Source organism: Theropithecus gelada, chromosome 5 (assembly GCF_003255815.1).
Source record: "Theropithecus gelada isolate Dixy chromosome 5, Tgel_1.0, whole genome shotgun sequence".
Classification (NCBI taxonomy): Eukaryota; Metazoa; Chordata; class Mammalia; order Primates; family Cercopithecidae; genus Theropithecus; species Theropithecus gelada.
In genome coordinates, this window is record NC_037672.1 from 120139099 (window position 1) to 120155822 (window position 16724).

General features: G+C 36.4%; 1 protein-coding gene across 3 annotated transcripts in view; it reads left to right on the forward strand.

Moving 5' to 3' along the window:
• The window catches only part of SPATA5 (spermatogenesis associated 5), a 361904-nt gene that overhangs the window by 146004 nt on the left and 199176 nt on the right, over positions 1–16724 (forward strand). Inside the window, exon 15 of one of the 3 annotated variants that reach the window (XM_025385403.1) lies at positions 7258–7367. The exons of the other annotated variants lie outside the window; for them this stretch is intronic. Within the exon in view, the coding sequence (XP_025241188.1) occupies positions 7258–7290 (33 nt within the window). The 3' untranslated portion in view covers positions 7291–7367. Of the gene's footprint in view, positions 1–7257; positions 7368–16724 lie in introns of those variants that run through there. 3 annotated transcript variants of the gene reach the window in all.

The following is a 16724-nucleotide window of genomic DNA, read 5'->3' on the forward strand; positions in this document are numbered from 1 at the left end:
TTGACATGTCTGAACCTTGTGACCTGTCCTACACCGTCTCCCTCTCAAACACCCAGTTACTTTACTCTAGGACAAGAATCCACCATACAGGGTCCCTCATACAAAATCACTTTCTTTATATTCCTCCCCCACCACACACAAAATATATATATACACACACACACACATATGTGTATATATATATGTGTGTGTGTATATATATATCTTTTATCCATACTTTCCTCACATCCCTCTTTTTATTCACTGATTCCCTCTTATTTTGAACCATTGCCTAAATGTGCTGCATATATTCTGTAGTTATGGTGGGGAAAGTGCTTTCAGTATTTAGTGATAATTGTAAAAAAGTTTAATATTTAATTCATTTCTGTTTCAGGTAGAACTCCATGTGGAATGTGAATTTTTTTAAACTATAGTTTTGTTACTACTCAGATGATATATACTATATCAAAAGTGTATGTCCTTGTCAAGTCCTCTAAAGTTTGTGAAATACAAGAGAATATGCAGTAAAATTTTAAGTCTTATTTCCTTTCCAGTTACTTTTTCTCTGAAGAACTACTGTGGAACATTATTTATATTGTTTAATAGTACTATAAAGTTGTTTCCACACTTGTGTAATTAGCACATAATGTTCAAAGTGTGCCGTGAATGTGCCGGTAGGAACAAAACAGTTCTAAGGACAATTGAAACAACAACATCCTGTTATGAAATAGACACAGTTTTTACCATCTTTATTGTCTGGAGGAAACTGTAGTAGGAATAAAAGAGGTGACAAAGAGTTAAAGTACATTTTATGTTTTGAGGCTAAAACTGATTTTAAAAAGACCATTGTAGGGTCAAAGAAACATATATATAGTATAATTTTGGCTACATTAAATCCAGGCATTTGGCCTTTTAAATTAGCTAGCATATTTTACAATCTTGTTGCCTGTTACCCCACAACCTCTATGTTATGATAATTTTAAGTTAGTATGTTAAAACAAGGAGAAATCCTGGACTGTCACAGAAGTGAAATTGATATCATTGTGTTACCCATGTGTTGTGCATATTTAGTGTCTCTTTTTGACAATATTTCAGTTTCATGTCTTCTGGGGAGACTAAAGCCAAAGTTTCTTGGGGATTCTGGTGTTTCAGCAAAGAAAGTGAGACACATAGCTCAAAAACTTCATTATTTTACTCCTTGCTATGTCACATTTACATGTCAGACTCATTCGCTGTGATGTAGCACACTAGGGTGAGTGAAGTAATTGCTTGTGATGTCCCTAAGTCGCCTAGGCTTTTTCCTACCTCCTGCTTAGATAGTGAAGAGAAGTTGAAGTTGCATCCTCTAGTGTTCATTTTGCGTAAGAGTAACAGGATGTGGTAGGACAGATGAAGATTAACGAGATTGTGTGATGTCAAGTAGGCTCATTGTCTTTAGATTGATTGCTGATGGTCTGGATTTGCTTAGCATCAGGGGAGTTTAGAAACAAACAACTAATTTATTATTGATCCCCAAATAATAGTTAAATGCCCAAACTTTTGGAGTTCATGTTGTTTATTTCATTGTTAACAACTGCTGTGTGGCCCCTTTAGAAGTATCCAGTCCATGACATTTTGTACATTTGTGTTGAATCTTAGGGGAAACATGGTCATGCCTTCTTTCTCAGGTAATAAGCATGCCTCAAAATAGTTTTAACTCTGTGAATATCTTTGAATTCAGTTTATTTGGGTACTGTTAGTACTGATGCCTACTATACAACAAGCTCCTAATAAGAACTATTAAATTATAAGCATTATTCCTAGCATATAAACCTAGTTTTCTTGTAGTAGGAAATTGGAAGGACTTCAAAAATTTTACTTTAAGCCATCTATGGAAAAGATTGCCCAATTGAGGAAAATTGTGAAAGTTATGTGGAAGTCTTGAATAATTTGGTTTCAGGATTATTTTCTATTGTTGTGTTAGACTCATGGAGGTAGTAAATTGGCATTAATTTTCCTTACAGTTTTCTGGAAGAGGAAATGTGCTTAATGAGCTAAATGAGACATAACATTTTGTTTTCTTACATTGTTGCAAATTGAAGTTGGGTTTTGTTGTTTGTTTTGAGATGCAGGCCTGGCTGTGTTGCCCAGGCTGAAGTGCAATGTCTATTCACAGATTGTAAAGTAGGGCAGCCTTGAACCTTTGGACTCAAGCAATCTCCTGCCTCAGCCTCTCAAGTAGCTAAGATTGTAGGTGTGCACCACAGCATCCAGCTTAAAATTTAGTTTTCTAGAAAGTTTATGACATGGGATAAAGTTAATTAGCAATATTTAGAAATGTCCACAAATAAAAAGCTAAATATACATATCTTTCAATATTCAAATGACTAGTGTTCCAAAAATACCCTCAGAAGAAAGGCTACAAATGTTTGTTCATTCTCTATTTTTTTCCTTGTTATAACTATTGCTCTTCTAATATTACTCTTCTCAGCTAAGTCAGAACTAAAAAAAGGCGGCAAGGACTAATTGACATTAATAGTTCAAATGAATCATAATTCTTTATTTTCCCAAAAGTATTTAAGGAATGGATGCCGGTTAATCTTTCCCATTGTTTATCAAAATGATGTGAAGAGTCTTTGGTGAGCCATAATGAGATCACAACTGAAAAGTGTCCTCTACGGTTGTTTTCCAATTTCAGCTTTACCATCTTTACACAAGACTCTCATAAGTGTTTTTGTTATTGTTGCTGGATTTTTGTTTTGTTTGTTTTTTAAAGCTCCAAGTGTTCTAACTTCTATGGCAGTTATTCTTCTTTATCTTCTATGGCAGCCGCTTACAAGTTTTGACTTTGGGGATAGAGACTTGGGAGAGATCAGAGAAGAGAGACTGGTTAGAGTTTGTATGCATATATGGGTCTTACTTTATTTCGATGTTCATAAGATAAAGACTCTGTATCTCAAGGGTTGGCAAGCTATGGCCTTTAGGCCAAATGTGACCCACCATATGGTTTTGCACATCCCATTGTCTAAGAATAGTGTGTACATATTTAAATGATTAGGAAAATAAAAGTGGTTTTTGGTGACATACGAAAATTATATGAAATTCAACTTTCAGTCCCCATAAATAAAGCTTTATTAGAACACAGCCACACTAATTTGATTATGTTTTGTGTATTACTGCTTTTGCACTACTGTAGTAGAGTAGTTACAGTACAGACTTATGGCCTATAAAGCCTAAATTATATACTCTGAACCTTCATAGAAAAAGTTTGCTGACTCTTTATTTGTCCTTTTAAGGTTTTAGAAGATAGTAGTCTTTAATGTCTGTTGTTCATCTATGAGCCTCACGTTTTCTTTTTAAAAAAGATTATTTATTTTAATTGACATAAAAATTGTATCTGTAGAGTACAACATGTTGTTTTGATAATTGTGTATACATTGTGGAATAGCTAAATCAAGCTATTTAACGTGCATTACTTCACATACTTCTTATTTTTTTTGTGATGAGGACGCTTAAAACCAACTCTCTTAGTAATTTTTAAGTATACAATGTATTGTTATTAACGATAGTCACCATGCAGTACAATAGACCTCTTGAACTTATTCCTCCTGTTTAACTGAAGGTTTGTATCCTTTGACCAATATCTCCCAACTCCCTTAGACCTCCAGACCCTGATAACCACCATTCTACTTTCTGCTTTTATAAGTTCGACTTTTTAAGACTCTACACATAAGCGAGATCATGCACTATTTGCCTTTATTTGTCTGGCTGGCTTATTTCACTTAGCATAATGTCCTCCAGGTTGATCCATGTTGTCACAAATGACAGGATTTCCTTTTAATAAAGGTTGAATAGGATTACCTTCTGTATACACACCACATTGTCTTTATCCATTTATTCTTTGATGAATACTTAGGTTGATTCCATGACTTGGATATTGTGAATAATGCTGCAGTGAACATGGAGTGCAGATGTCTCTTGGACATACTGATTTCATTTCCTTTGGATATATACTCAATAGTGGAATTGCCGGATAATAAGATAGTTTTATTTTAAATTTTTTAGAAACTTCCACACTATTTTCTGTAATATCTGAAGCAATTTGCATTCCTGCCACCAGTGTACAAGGGGTCTCTTTTCTCCACATCCTCACCAACATTTATCTTTCATGTTTTTGACAATATCTATTCTAACAGGTATGAAATGGTATCTTATTGTGGTTTTCACTGGCATTTCTCTGATGATTAGTGATGTTGAGCACTTAAAAAATATACCTATTGGCTATTTGTATGTCTTTTCTGAGAAATGTCTATTCAGGTTTTTGGCCCATTTTTTAATCAGGTCATTTGTTGCTGTTGAGTTCCTTATAAATTTTGGTATTTCAGATTTTAACACCTTATCAGGTTTGGTTTACGAACATATTCTCTCATTTTATAGATTGTCTTTTCACTATGTTGAGTGTTTCCCTTTGCTGTGCAGAGGCCTTTTAGCTTTATGTAATCCCATTTGTCTATTTCTTCTTTTGTTGTCTGTGCTTTTGAGGTCATGTTCAAAAAATTATTGTCCAGGCCAGTGTCATGGAACATTTTCCCTATAACTTCTTTCAGTAGTTTTTCAGTTTTAGCTCTTTATTTGTCTTTAATTCATTTTGAGTTGAATGAGCCACAGAGTTTTTTAAAAGATTGTTTAAAAATGTTTAACACATAAGTTTTCTGAAGATACATTATATTATAAATCATATATGAGTAAAAATTATACTGAACTTAAATATTAGTAGGGAGGCTGAATTAACTTATTTCAAGTATACACCATCCCCTCTTGAAAGTTCTCTTAATCTTCAATTTTTTAAAATACATTTTCTTCCACTAAATACTTATTTTTTTCCACTAAATACTTAGTTTTTTTCCAATTGTCTCCCTAAAACCCTTAAATCTACAATTTTTATTACATGAGTAACATAAATATTTATTCATGGCACCTCAATCTTAAAGTTCCATTGGTTATTAGCTTTTTGTAGTTGTGAGTTGTATGCCCTTTTTAGTATATAGCATCATTGGGATTTTCAGGCTTAGATTTCTAAATTTTGAAAGATTCTGTGTTCAGATATATTTGTTTAGTAAATAATATTTGATATTGTCAACGTGAATTGAAGTATGTTTAATATTAGAGAAAGTAATACCATAATAAAATACATGTTGCTGTCAATACCCAAGGTCTAAAAGAAATTGGTTTTTTCAAGATTAGAGAGGACATAGAAGGCTCCATGGTCTAGATGACCCATCTGATGCATTGACACCTGTCGTAAAATCCCAACCCATGGTTTCTTCATCCTTTGCTTATTCACCCACACTGATGGGGAACTATTAACTCACAAAATAGATCATTTCATTTCTGTGTCAGACTATTAGGAAGTTCTTTAATCTGATGAACCAGCAGCTGTTTGTCTCCCCAAACCTTCTATACATCCACCTGATTTTATTCCAAAATCTGTAAAGAACAGTTTTTAATCCTTCTTCTATATGGTGTTCCTTTATTTTTTAAAGCTGTTAGGTATCTTTACACTTTATCTCACTACCAGTCTTTTGTTTTTCAGGCTTGACATTTTGGATTATTTCATATGCCATTCTTTTTCCGTCTAAAGCATTCGCTTCCTTTTCTTGTCCTTTTCTCTCTGAAGTTGTCACATCCACGAACAAATATATAATGATTGTGTTCTGATCAGTACAGAACTTAGTGAGACTCCTGCTGCCTCTACTCTGAATATCTTGCTTCTACAAATGCATTCCAGGATTTTGCTAGCTTATTTCTTAGCTGCACATTGGGATTGCTATTGAATAAAGTCATCAAGAACAACAACAAAGGTGAAAAGCCCAGGTCTTTCTTCAAAAGTCTTCTAAATAATAGTTTTCACGCCTTGGGCTTGTGCAGTTAATTGAAGTTTCAGCAACTGAGGCACAATATATACCAGGTATAGAAGTCATCCTCCAAAATTAGCTCCTCTAAGTTTCTCCTACTTTTCACATGATTCCCAGATATTCTTTTCTTTAAGTCCAAGTAATTTCCCAATTATTTCCATGGCTGTGGCTACAAAGGCTTTAGGCCACAGGAATAGAGGAATTTGTTCTTACTAAATTCATCTTATTAGATTTGATTAATCTTCCCAACTTATCAACTGTGGGATATGTATTTCTTTATTGATAGCAAAGGCACTATATATCTTAAATACCAAGAAGAATTTATATAGCTTTCTTTTTAAAACATAGTTTAAAGTATCTAGTTCAAGATCCCCAATCTAGGTGAACCTTGTGAAACATTTAATTGACATGGAGATAATTAGGGGATATTCTGAAGAGTTACCAAAGAGAACTCCTAAAGGGAAACTAGATCATTGAGATTATTTATGGAGGAAGAACAGATGAAAGTAAAATTCTCCTGTTAAGAATAGTATCTGGGTAAAGAAATGCTTTCTGCTTTCTTTGATGGAAATAGACAAAATAAGAGTGAACAGACTTATATTTCAATTTCATTGAAATTCAGATAAATTCCTAACTAAGATTTTATTATATATATATACTGTTAAGGTGAAGAGTTCAACACTAATCTAGTTTGAATTCTGTAGATATTTAAAACCAGCTACTTTAGTTTCCTTTTAGTTTAAGACAGTGCTGAAATATGTACTTAATTTTCTGAATACTTTGCTCCTTGTAGCTGCAGTTTCATGAATTTGTGATATTAGACTTACTGTATGAGGAGTTTTGTATTTTTCTTCTTTGAACATTTTGCTTCTAGTCCTTTGGGCACAGACCTTAGAATTTCTGGATGAGGTTTTGGAGAGTGCACAGCATTGGAGAGGAGCTTTTGCATAATGCCAACAGTGTAGCTGAGGAAATGGGTCTTGAGGAAAATGCATTTGACACCTGTAACAGAGGAAAAATATGATAAGGGCTGGAGTGGCTTATACAGAGTGTGATAGAAAAGCTCAAAACTAACAGAAACAAGCAATGGAAGAGTTAAGGCAGACAGACGCTTGCAGAGCTCTTAGTTTCTGATGCTGGCTTTGTTAACAGAGTGTGTATTATTTGAAATAATTTATCCTCACTGAGCATCTGTGCTTGTACCTGTGAAAAATGTACTAGATAATCTTTGACATATTGTTCAAGCTCTACAATTATCTTCTTTTGTGACACAGAGACACAGACAATAATAGAGATTCTCAATGCTATATAAAAGGATGTTATTTACCAAACAAATTTCTGAGGTTTTTGTTTTTTGTTTTCTGTTTGTTTTGTTTCTTTTTAGGTACCGCCTTCCCAGACTTTCTTGTTATCGTAACATTTATTTTGTCAAACAGATCTTAAAGCAAGCAGATATTATCCAGGTGTGCAAAAGTGATTAACCATGTGATTTTCAGAAAAAAAGGAGAAAAAGCAATCAATCAGCCTTTAAGGCTGTTGTTGTGTAATAAAAACCTTGCTTGACAGTTGAAGAACACCTTAACTTTTTCATTTAAAATTTATTACTCTTTGAAAAAGGAGAACTCGTTAAGCAGCATACTTGCTTCTTTCACAGATGTCTGATTGGCCTGCAATGTTTTGGTTCTATTTAATATACTTCTAACTATTTTTAATGAATATACTTCTAACTATTTTTAATGAATGTAAAAATAATGTTGAGTTAGAATAGACATATCTAACTGTATGATTAAAGTTGAATCACTTTTAAATTTGAAAAAGTTTCTTGTCTTCTATTGTTAATGCTCCTAGAATCTCATATTTGGGAACTAATGTTCAGTGTAGCCAAAACCTAAATGTGGAGCTATATATTGAATGTTGTAAAGTCATTAGTAGAAGGGCAATTTGGTGGCTAATTTTAAAGTACATAGAGAGTATTAACAATAATGAAGTGTCATTTTGTTCCTGGCATTCTGTGTGTGTGTGTGTGTGTGTGTGTGTGTGGTCAAAAAAGTATCTGAAGGGGCCTGTAATAGAAAACCTAGTTCCTTTATGATATACACAATCTAGTTTGAAATTTTAATGCATTAAATTCATAAAACATGAAGAGTTTAAGCTTTGCAACACTTAATTGATACATGCATCAGAATAAATTTGGAAAACAATGGACCTTCATACGTTTTGACTTCTCTGTTTTCTCTTTGATAACTTTGGGATTGCAGTTACTCTTTTTTGACACAAGATGGTGATGTTCACCTGAAATGTTTCCTGAGTACAGGCTCTACTGCGTTTAGAGGCTCCCCCTCATTTATCCAAAGAGCTGCTTAAAGAAATGAATGAAACTGACTTTGCTTTAAGAGATAATAGTTGAACAGAGACAGAGAGTGTGTCCATTTTATAACAGATTTAACAAATAATGATTCAAATTTAAGTGTGGGTTTATGTGAGTTGAGGATTGGGGAGCTGAGAGCACTGGGAAAAAGGAAAGTTGGACAGTGGAGAATTAGCAGTCATTAGGTATGCAGTATGCATTAAGTTTATGCTATGTGTTTTACATATAATATCTAGTTAATTTTAGTCAAATATGAGCACCTTACATGTATTTTATGCAATACTAGTGCATTCCTTGTTTAATTGTGCAAGTTTAGAAGTGTGGTGTGTGTTTGTTCTCTCTTAAAAAAATTATGATGTATCATCAGCCAGTGTAGTAGCTTTATTCATAATTTAAGTGATAGTATCTGTTTTGTTTTTAAAAATAAACAAGTTTCTTATATATAGTTAAATATATATTTAACATAGTATCTGACAATCTCAGTCCTAGGTATTTGCCCAAGAAAAATGAATAAATTGTCCAGCAAAGACCTGTTTGTAATGTTTATAGCAATTTTATTTATAATACCTAAACAACCCAAATGTCTATCTACATGAATGAATAAGTAAGCTGCAACATGTCCATACAGTGAAATACTACTCAGTCATGAAAAGGAACAAATTATTGATATATGCAAAGATGGATAAATCTCAAAAGCATTATGCTAAGTAAAAACAGTCAGATATAAAAGACTATACAATATACTGACATTGTGAGGGTTGCAGGGACAGAAATCAGTTCGGGGATCTGAGGGAGGAAATTCACCACAGAGCAGCAATGGGAACCTTTTTGGAATGGTGTAGATATTCTATATCTTGGCTGTAGTGGTGATTACAGGACTGCATATACAGGGACCCCTTGTTTTATTGTGCTTTATTACAGTTTGCAAGTAGTGTATTTTTTATAAACTGAGTATTTCTGGTAACCCTGCAAGTCCATTGGTGCCATTTTTTCAACAGCTTATGCTCACTTCACATTTTGGTGATTTTTGTAATATTTCAAACTTCCTCATTATACTATATATGTAATCTTGGTCTGTGATCAGTGATATTTAACGTTATTATTGTAATTGCTCTAGGACACCATACACCACACCCATGTAAGACAGCAAACCTAATAAATAAATATTGTGTGTTCTGACTGCTCCAACAGCCAGCCATTTTTCTGTCTCTCTTCCTCTCTTTGGGCCTCCCTACTCCCTGAGACACAACAGTATTGAAATTAGGCCAAAGAATAAACCTACAATGGTTTCCAAATGTTCAGATTAAAAGTAGAGTCTCACATCTGTCACATTAATCAAATGCTAGAAATGATTAAGTTTCATGAGAATGGCATGTCAAAAGCTGAGAGAGGCCAAAAGCTAGGCCTCTTGTACCAAATGTTTAGCCAAGTTGTAAATGCAAAGGAAAAGTTCTTGAAGGAAATTAAAAGTGCTCCTTCAGTGAACACATGAATGATAAGAAAGCAAAACAGCCTATTGCTGATATGGAGAAAATTTTAGTGATCTGGACAGAAGATCAAACCAACTACAGCAAATCCAGAAAGCCTAATTAAGCCAAAGCCTAATCCAGAGCAAAGCCCTAATGCTCTTCAATTCTGTGAAGGCCGAGAAAGGTCAGGAAGTTGCAGAAGAAAAGTTGGCAGGTAGCAGAACTTGGGTCATGAAGTTTAAGGAAAGAAACTGTCTGTGTAACATAAAAATGTAAAGTGAAGCAGCAAGTGCTGATGTAGAAACTGTAGCCAGTTATACAGAAGATCTAGCTAAGATAATGAAGGCGGTTAACTAAACAACAGATTTTTAATGTAGAAAAAACAGCCTTATATTAGAAGAAGATGGTAATCTAGGACTTCTGTACCTAGAGAGGAGAAATTAATGCCTGGCTTCATGCTTCAAAGGACAGGGTGACTCTTCTGTTAGGGGCTAATGCGGCTGGTGACTTTATGTGGAAGCCAGTGCTCATTTAACATTCTGAAAATCCTAGGGTCCTGAACAGTTTTGTTAAGTCTACTCTGCCTGTGCTCTATCAACGGAACAACAAAGCTGGTTGACAGCACATCTGTTTACGGCACAGTTTTCTCAATATTTTAAGCTCACTGTTGAGACCTACTGCTGAGGGAAAAAAAATTCCTTTTGAGATGTTACTGTTCACTGACAATGCACATAGTTACCCAAGGCTCTGATGGAAATGCACAAGAATTAATGTTTTTGTGTCTGCTAAAACAGTATCTATTCTGCAGCCTCTGGATCAAGGAGTAATACTGACTTTCAAGTCTTATGATATAAGAAATAAATTTTGTAAGGCTATTGCTGCCATAATAGTGGATATGGGCTAAGTAAACCTCCTTGAAAGGAGTCACCATTCTAGATGCCATGAAGATCATTCATGATTTATGGGAGGAGGTGAAAATATGTCAACTTTAGCAGGAGTTTAGAAGTTGATTCCAGCCCTCATGGATAACTTTGATGGCTTCAAGACATCAGTGGAGGAAGTAACTACAGATAAGGTAGATATAGCAAAAGAGCTAGAATTAGAAGTGGAGTCTGAAGATGGGACTGAATTGCTGCAATCTTATGATCAAATTAGAATGGGTGAGGAGTTGCTTCTTATGACTTAGCAAATAAAGTGATTTTTTTGAGATGGAATCTACTCTTGGTGAAGATGCTGTGAATATTGCTGAAATGGTAACCAAGGATTTAGAATATTTTATAAGTTTAGTTGATAAAACAGCAGGGTTTGAGAGGATTGATTCCAGCTTTAAAAGAAGTTCTACTGGCCGGGCGTTGTGGCTCACGCCTGTAATCCCAGCACTTTGGGAGGCCGAGGCGGGTAGATCACGAGGTCAGGAGATCGAGACCATTCTGGCTAACACGGTGAAACGCCATCTCTACTAAAAATACAAAAAATTAGCTGGGCGTGGTGGCAGGCGCCTGTAGTCCCAGCTACTCGGGAGGCTGAGGCAGGAGAATGGTGTGAACCCCGGAGGCGGAGCTTGCAGTGAGCCAAGCCGAGATCGCGCCACTGCACTCCAGTCTGGGAGACACAGCGAGACTCCGTCTCAAAAAAAAAAAAATTCTACTGTGGTTTACCCTATTAAATAACATCACATGCTACAAAGATATCTTTCATGAAAGGAAGAGTCAGTTGATGTGGCACACTTTATTGTTGTCTTTTTTTTAGAAATTGCCACAGCCACCCCAGCCTGCAGCAACCACCACTCTGATCAGTTAGCTGTCATCAACATCAAGGCAAGACCTTCCACCAGCAAAAAGATTATAACTTGCTGAAGGCTTAGATAATCATTTGCATTTTTAGCAATAAAGGATTTTTAAATTAAGGTGTATACTTTTTTTTCTCCCAGACATAATGGTATGCATACTTAGTAGACTATCATATACTGTAAACATAACTTTTATATGTATTGGTAAATTAAAAAATTCTTGTCACTTGCTTTATTGTGATATTAGCTTTATTGCGATATTAGCTTTATTGTAGTGGTCTGGAACTAAACCTGCAGTATCTTGGAGGTATGCCTGTATTTGTCAGAACCCTTCTAGCTGTAAAAGTAAAGAGATTGAATTTTACAATATGTGGGGTATACCCTAATCCCGGCCATTAAAAAACCACACTAAAAAAATTGTTTAATTCGGAACACAAAGGAAAATGTCAGCTTTATATTTCAGCAACAGTTTCTTTTCACTTGGAGGTAAGGCTTCCTGCTTCTCAGCTCTTTTACCAGCCTTTGACTATCTTTTACAACCCATTTACACAGACCTGCATTGTTATTGCCTCAGTGGGCTCAGGACTACCTCAGCAAAGAAAGGGGCTTGGAGTGTTGCTTCACCAGCCGGAAACCTCCGTGGCCAGTGGCGCCTTCTGCCTGAATACTGCTCACACCCACTGAGCTCGTCCTGCCCACTTGGCCCAGCAGGCTGCACTCCGCTCGTGCTACTGGCCTGGATCCCACACCTGCCAAGGATGAGCCAGGCATGGAGCGGTGAGGGTTATGTGGGCGAGTGAGCCCAGGTTCTGGCCACTGTGCACAGCCAGGCACACAAGCTGCTGCATGGGGTGGGCAGCTCCAGGCACTGATAACAGTTGCTGGCTCCATGTAAGGCTGTGGCTGGACCAGATGTACCACGCACAGCTTCCACTGTGTGCACCCGTGACTGGATTAGGGGAACGCAGTGGTGCCCAGAAGCTTGGAGAAGCCAGGAACCAGAGCCCTAAAGAGATGTCACAGTCCTGCCTCAGGGAGCCCCTAGGTCTGGGCTCCCCAAAGGGCTGCAACTCTTCTCTCCTTCCCATCATGCTCAATGTGGCAAGTCAGGGTGGGGAGTGTGTTTCAGCCCTGTTTGTGTTACTGCTCTTTCACTCCCTCCATTTGGTGGGTCCTGACTTCTTGTCCCACGTCCAGGACCAGTGAGGGATGTGGACAACTGGAGGGTGAGCAAGGTGGAAAGGAGCTTAATTGAACAACAGAACAGCTCTCAGGAGACCCAACATAGGTAGCTCCTTTCTGTAGCTGGTAGTCCTGAAGTCTGTCCAAGTCTGGCTGAGTTCAGGGGATTTTATGGGCTCAGAAGGGACAAAGTCCCTGCTGATTGGTCCATGGGTGGCCATGGGCAGGCCCAGTGAAAGCCCCTAAGTTCTCACTCTGGGCCGAGGACGCCACATGGATCTGGCAGTCCAGCCCCCAGGCTTCAGGCTGGCCCTGCCTTGAAGGTGGGGTTTCACCAGGGACCCGCCCCTTTCCACCCAGGAGCCTTTCTGCCTCCTGTCGCCAAGAACGTGCCATTCATGGCCCCCAGGCTCTTTGTGCAAAGGGGTGCCCAAAGGCCTATGGCGAACCACCCTCAGCCCTCCTTAGCCTCCCTCCCATGCTCACCAGTGCCCAAAGTCCAGAGGGGTTCAAGGTGGCTGGGAGCTGACATCTCAGTGTGTCCCGGAGCACAAGCACATCCAGCTGAGTTGTGAGAGCACCCAGGCTTGGCCACAACTTTGCTCCGCCCAGAGCCTGCGCCACAATCAGGGAGTGGCCAGGGAGCAGGAGCAGGCGCTTCAGAGCCTGTCGGGGCAGGAGGGCTTTCCAGGACCCCAAGAAGGCCTGGGTCCAGAGCCACGGCTGGACGGCTGCAGTTAGCCCCGCCCTCCCAGCTCAGTAGGGGCCAGGGCTCCTGCCTGTTCCCAGCCCTGCCGGCTTGGCGGAGCTTGCAGCTCTAGCCGCACCTACCCTGTGCGGCCGGCATCTTCACAGCGGCTGCTGCAGACGGGTCACTGCTGCCATCATTACTCCCAAGTTTCGGGGCAGAAATAAGTAGAATTTTAGTGCTGGAAAGATTCTTAGAGTGATTTCTTAATGAAAATTTGACTGGCAAACTAGATATTTTACATGTAAATCTTTTAGAGAATTTATTCCGCAACAAAAATGAGTTTGTTATGTGTATATTGGCAGTTTCTAATCTGATTTTCATAATTAAATATAACTAAAATTATGAAAATGTACTTAAAAAAAAAAAAAAGCTAGATTATGCTCCTGTCTCCTAGAAGGGACAGTGCAGGTAAACCAGACCAGTGCCTTGTATCAATAATTATGTTTCATAACAAGTAATAATGTTTACCTTTTTGTTATGCCAGTAAAATTTATGGCCTAAAAGTTACATGTTGTTTCTGTTTACATGGAGATATTTGATGACAGACTTATTCAGAGGTATGTTTTGTTATGGAAAAGACAATGATAAGCCAGTTGTAAAACTGGAGCCTTTTGAAAGTCTTGATTCCGCAACTTCTTTTTTTTTTGTATTAGAGAACAAAACAGAATATTTGTAATAGGATTTTTTTAAAGTGTAGTATATTCTACCTAAGTAGAAAGTTGAAGAAAATAGAATGCTAATGTTTGGAGAAGGTGAGCAAAATTGTATTTCTATGAATGTTTAGGATATTTTGGGAATTTCTAAGAGTTCAGCCTCTTTAATTCTATATTTTGGGGCTTAACACATTTTTAAAAAAATAAAATATATGTGATTTTTTTAGAGACTAGTAGAGGCGTGACATTTTGAGTTTAATAACTTTATGAGGTTTATTCTTAAATTCTGTATCAGACTTAATGTCTTTGAATTGTGTATGTAATATTTTGATGTCCTTTTGCTGTTGCATTTATAAACCAGAATTCAGTCTTTGATGTTTGCATCATATTACTAAGTGATTTGGGTAAAGACAGAGGGGAAAAAGAAAAAGAGGGAAGAAGGGGGAGGGTAGAGGGAGGTTGAAGTGGTATACGTGTGTGGGTTGTTGTATTTATGTTTTATCTTTGCTTGTTAGACAATTAGAATTGAAGTTAAACACTAGGAAATAGATGATAAGTTTATCTCTATACTCCCAGGAAAATTTAACATTAGAATTAAGGCATTTAGCTAAACTAAGCCAAGATTGGAAAACTGCTGTGTTCTATGCCTGTGTTTAGAAATAAAGTTTTATTGAAACACAGCCACATTCATTTTCTGTTGTAAGTGCTTTCATGCTGCAATGGGAGAGCCATACATAGACTGTATGGCTGACAAACTGAAAATATGTACCATCTGCCCCTTTATTACTAATTATAATATGGCTTATAGGAAGCTATTAGTAATTATTAGAACTAGGAAATACTCATATGATAAATCTGTCTTATCTGAAGCAATAATAATACTGAGCCTCGTAGGAAAAGATTATATCAATCATCTGACACTGTAGGTGCTACAAGTGTTTTCTCATTCTGATTCTCCTTACCTCCTTTTATGCTACTCAGCTGTTTTTTTCTGTAGTGCTTATTAGTGTAGTGTAGTGAATATTATTACCACATAGTTTACTTATACAAAGTGTTTATTATCGTCTCACATTGCTCTAATGCAAGGGAAGCATTCTTGTCTATTTTGAGCAAGGATTTTTGTCATATTTACTGGTATTTTTAGGTACCTGGAACACATAGTAGCAGTTAGTATGAAATAAACCTGCCTTCTTATTAACTGTATTAATCAATTTAGAAAGCATCAGCTTTTCACTTGCTGGCTATATTTTGCCAATTCAAAATGCAAATAATTTGCTGAGCTAAATGGTATATCTTTTAATTCGTTTTCTCTGTTCTTCATTGAGCAAGTTACTATTTTCTATTTTTAACTCCTTACTTTATCACTAGCTACATGTAGTTTTTTCTTGGGGGTGATAGTGTTTAGTAGAAGGTAGTTCAGTAATATATTTACTGAATAGCAAAATGAACACTAAGATTAAAGCTCATGTTAACTACTTTGATGGCCTTCAGGAAGTAATGCTGAGAGTTTAATCACTATTAAGTAATTAAGAATCATTTCTCATAAAAGTTCTCTTCCTTCCAGTTATATTCATGACTGTGTTTTGGTGATAGTTGATTGCCCTGCTTACATAGTTGCAAAATTGGTAAGGAGAACAGTATTCTGCAGCCAAGTTTCCATGAGTTGATATTTCACATTCACATTCGTGACCTAAACGTGTAATCTGGCAGACAGTGAGAAAAGCCAAATGTTCTTGTAAGCAGCAAGGATTTTCTTCATGGAAAACAAAGAAGTAAAAATGTAATCCAAGCAAAACTATCATGTATATACTGAATTTTATAGGTATATCTATAGAAAATTAATATTTGCTTTTATACATTTTATTACAAGTTTATTTTGTTAGGTATTATATTTGAAGTAAAAAATAAAATACAAAATTGAATACATAAAGGGAAATCAGAAAAACCCAGAAATATAATAACAATTATTATATACTAAGATAATAACAATTATTATCATTTTTATTTGAGCACATACACTATACCAGGCACAGCACAGCGTGCTTTATGTACATAATCTGTAGCTCTCCTAACAACCCTGCAAAGTAGTACCTCTGTTTACATTTTGAAGATGAGAAAATTACTACTCAAAGAGATTAAATAGCTTGCCATGATTCAGAAACTAGTAAGTAATGAAGGCAGTACAGTAAGGCAGGACTTTCTGTCTCCCCAGATACCTTATTCTTTATCCCGTAGCATGTCATTTTTCTCCAGTGTTGTCATGATGTGTCATCAGGTGACTATACTTTTTAATCCATACTTTATTTAAAAATTTTATGTGTTAGAAAACTTACACTCTAGACATTTAAAATTTAAAATTTCATAACATCGTATGCTTCTGAATAACCTAAGAATGTTATACAAAAGGAAATGGGTTGCTGATTCCATGGAGTAATAAATGCCTACCTGTTTTCATTTTGAAGTTAAAGCGATTGCTTCTGATTTTAAGCCAACATGTATTTTTTTTTTTCATTTTATCTTTCTCAGCTTTATAACATGTATTTGGCCTTATACAGCTGTGAAAATTGATCATACAAATTGGTTTGAGCATAAGTGACCTATGAACACTTGTATTCTGACTTAGAGGAGAGTTTTATATT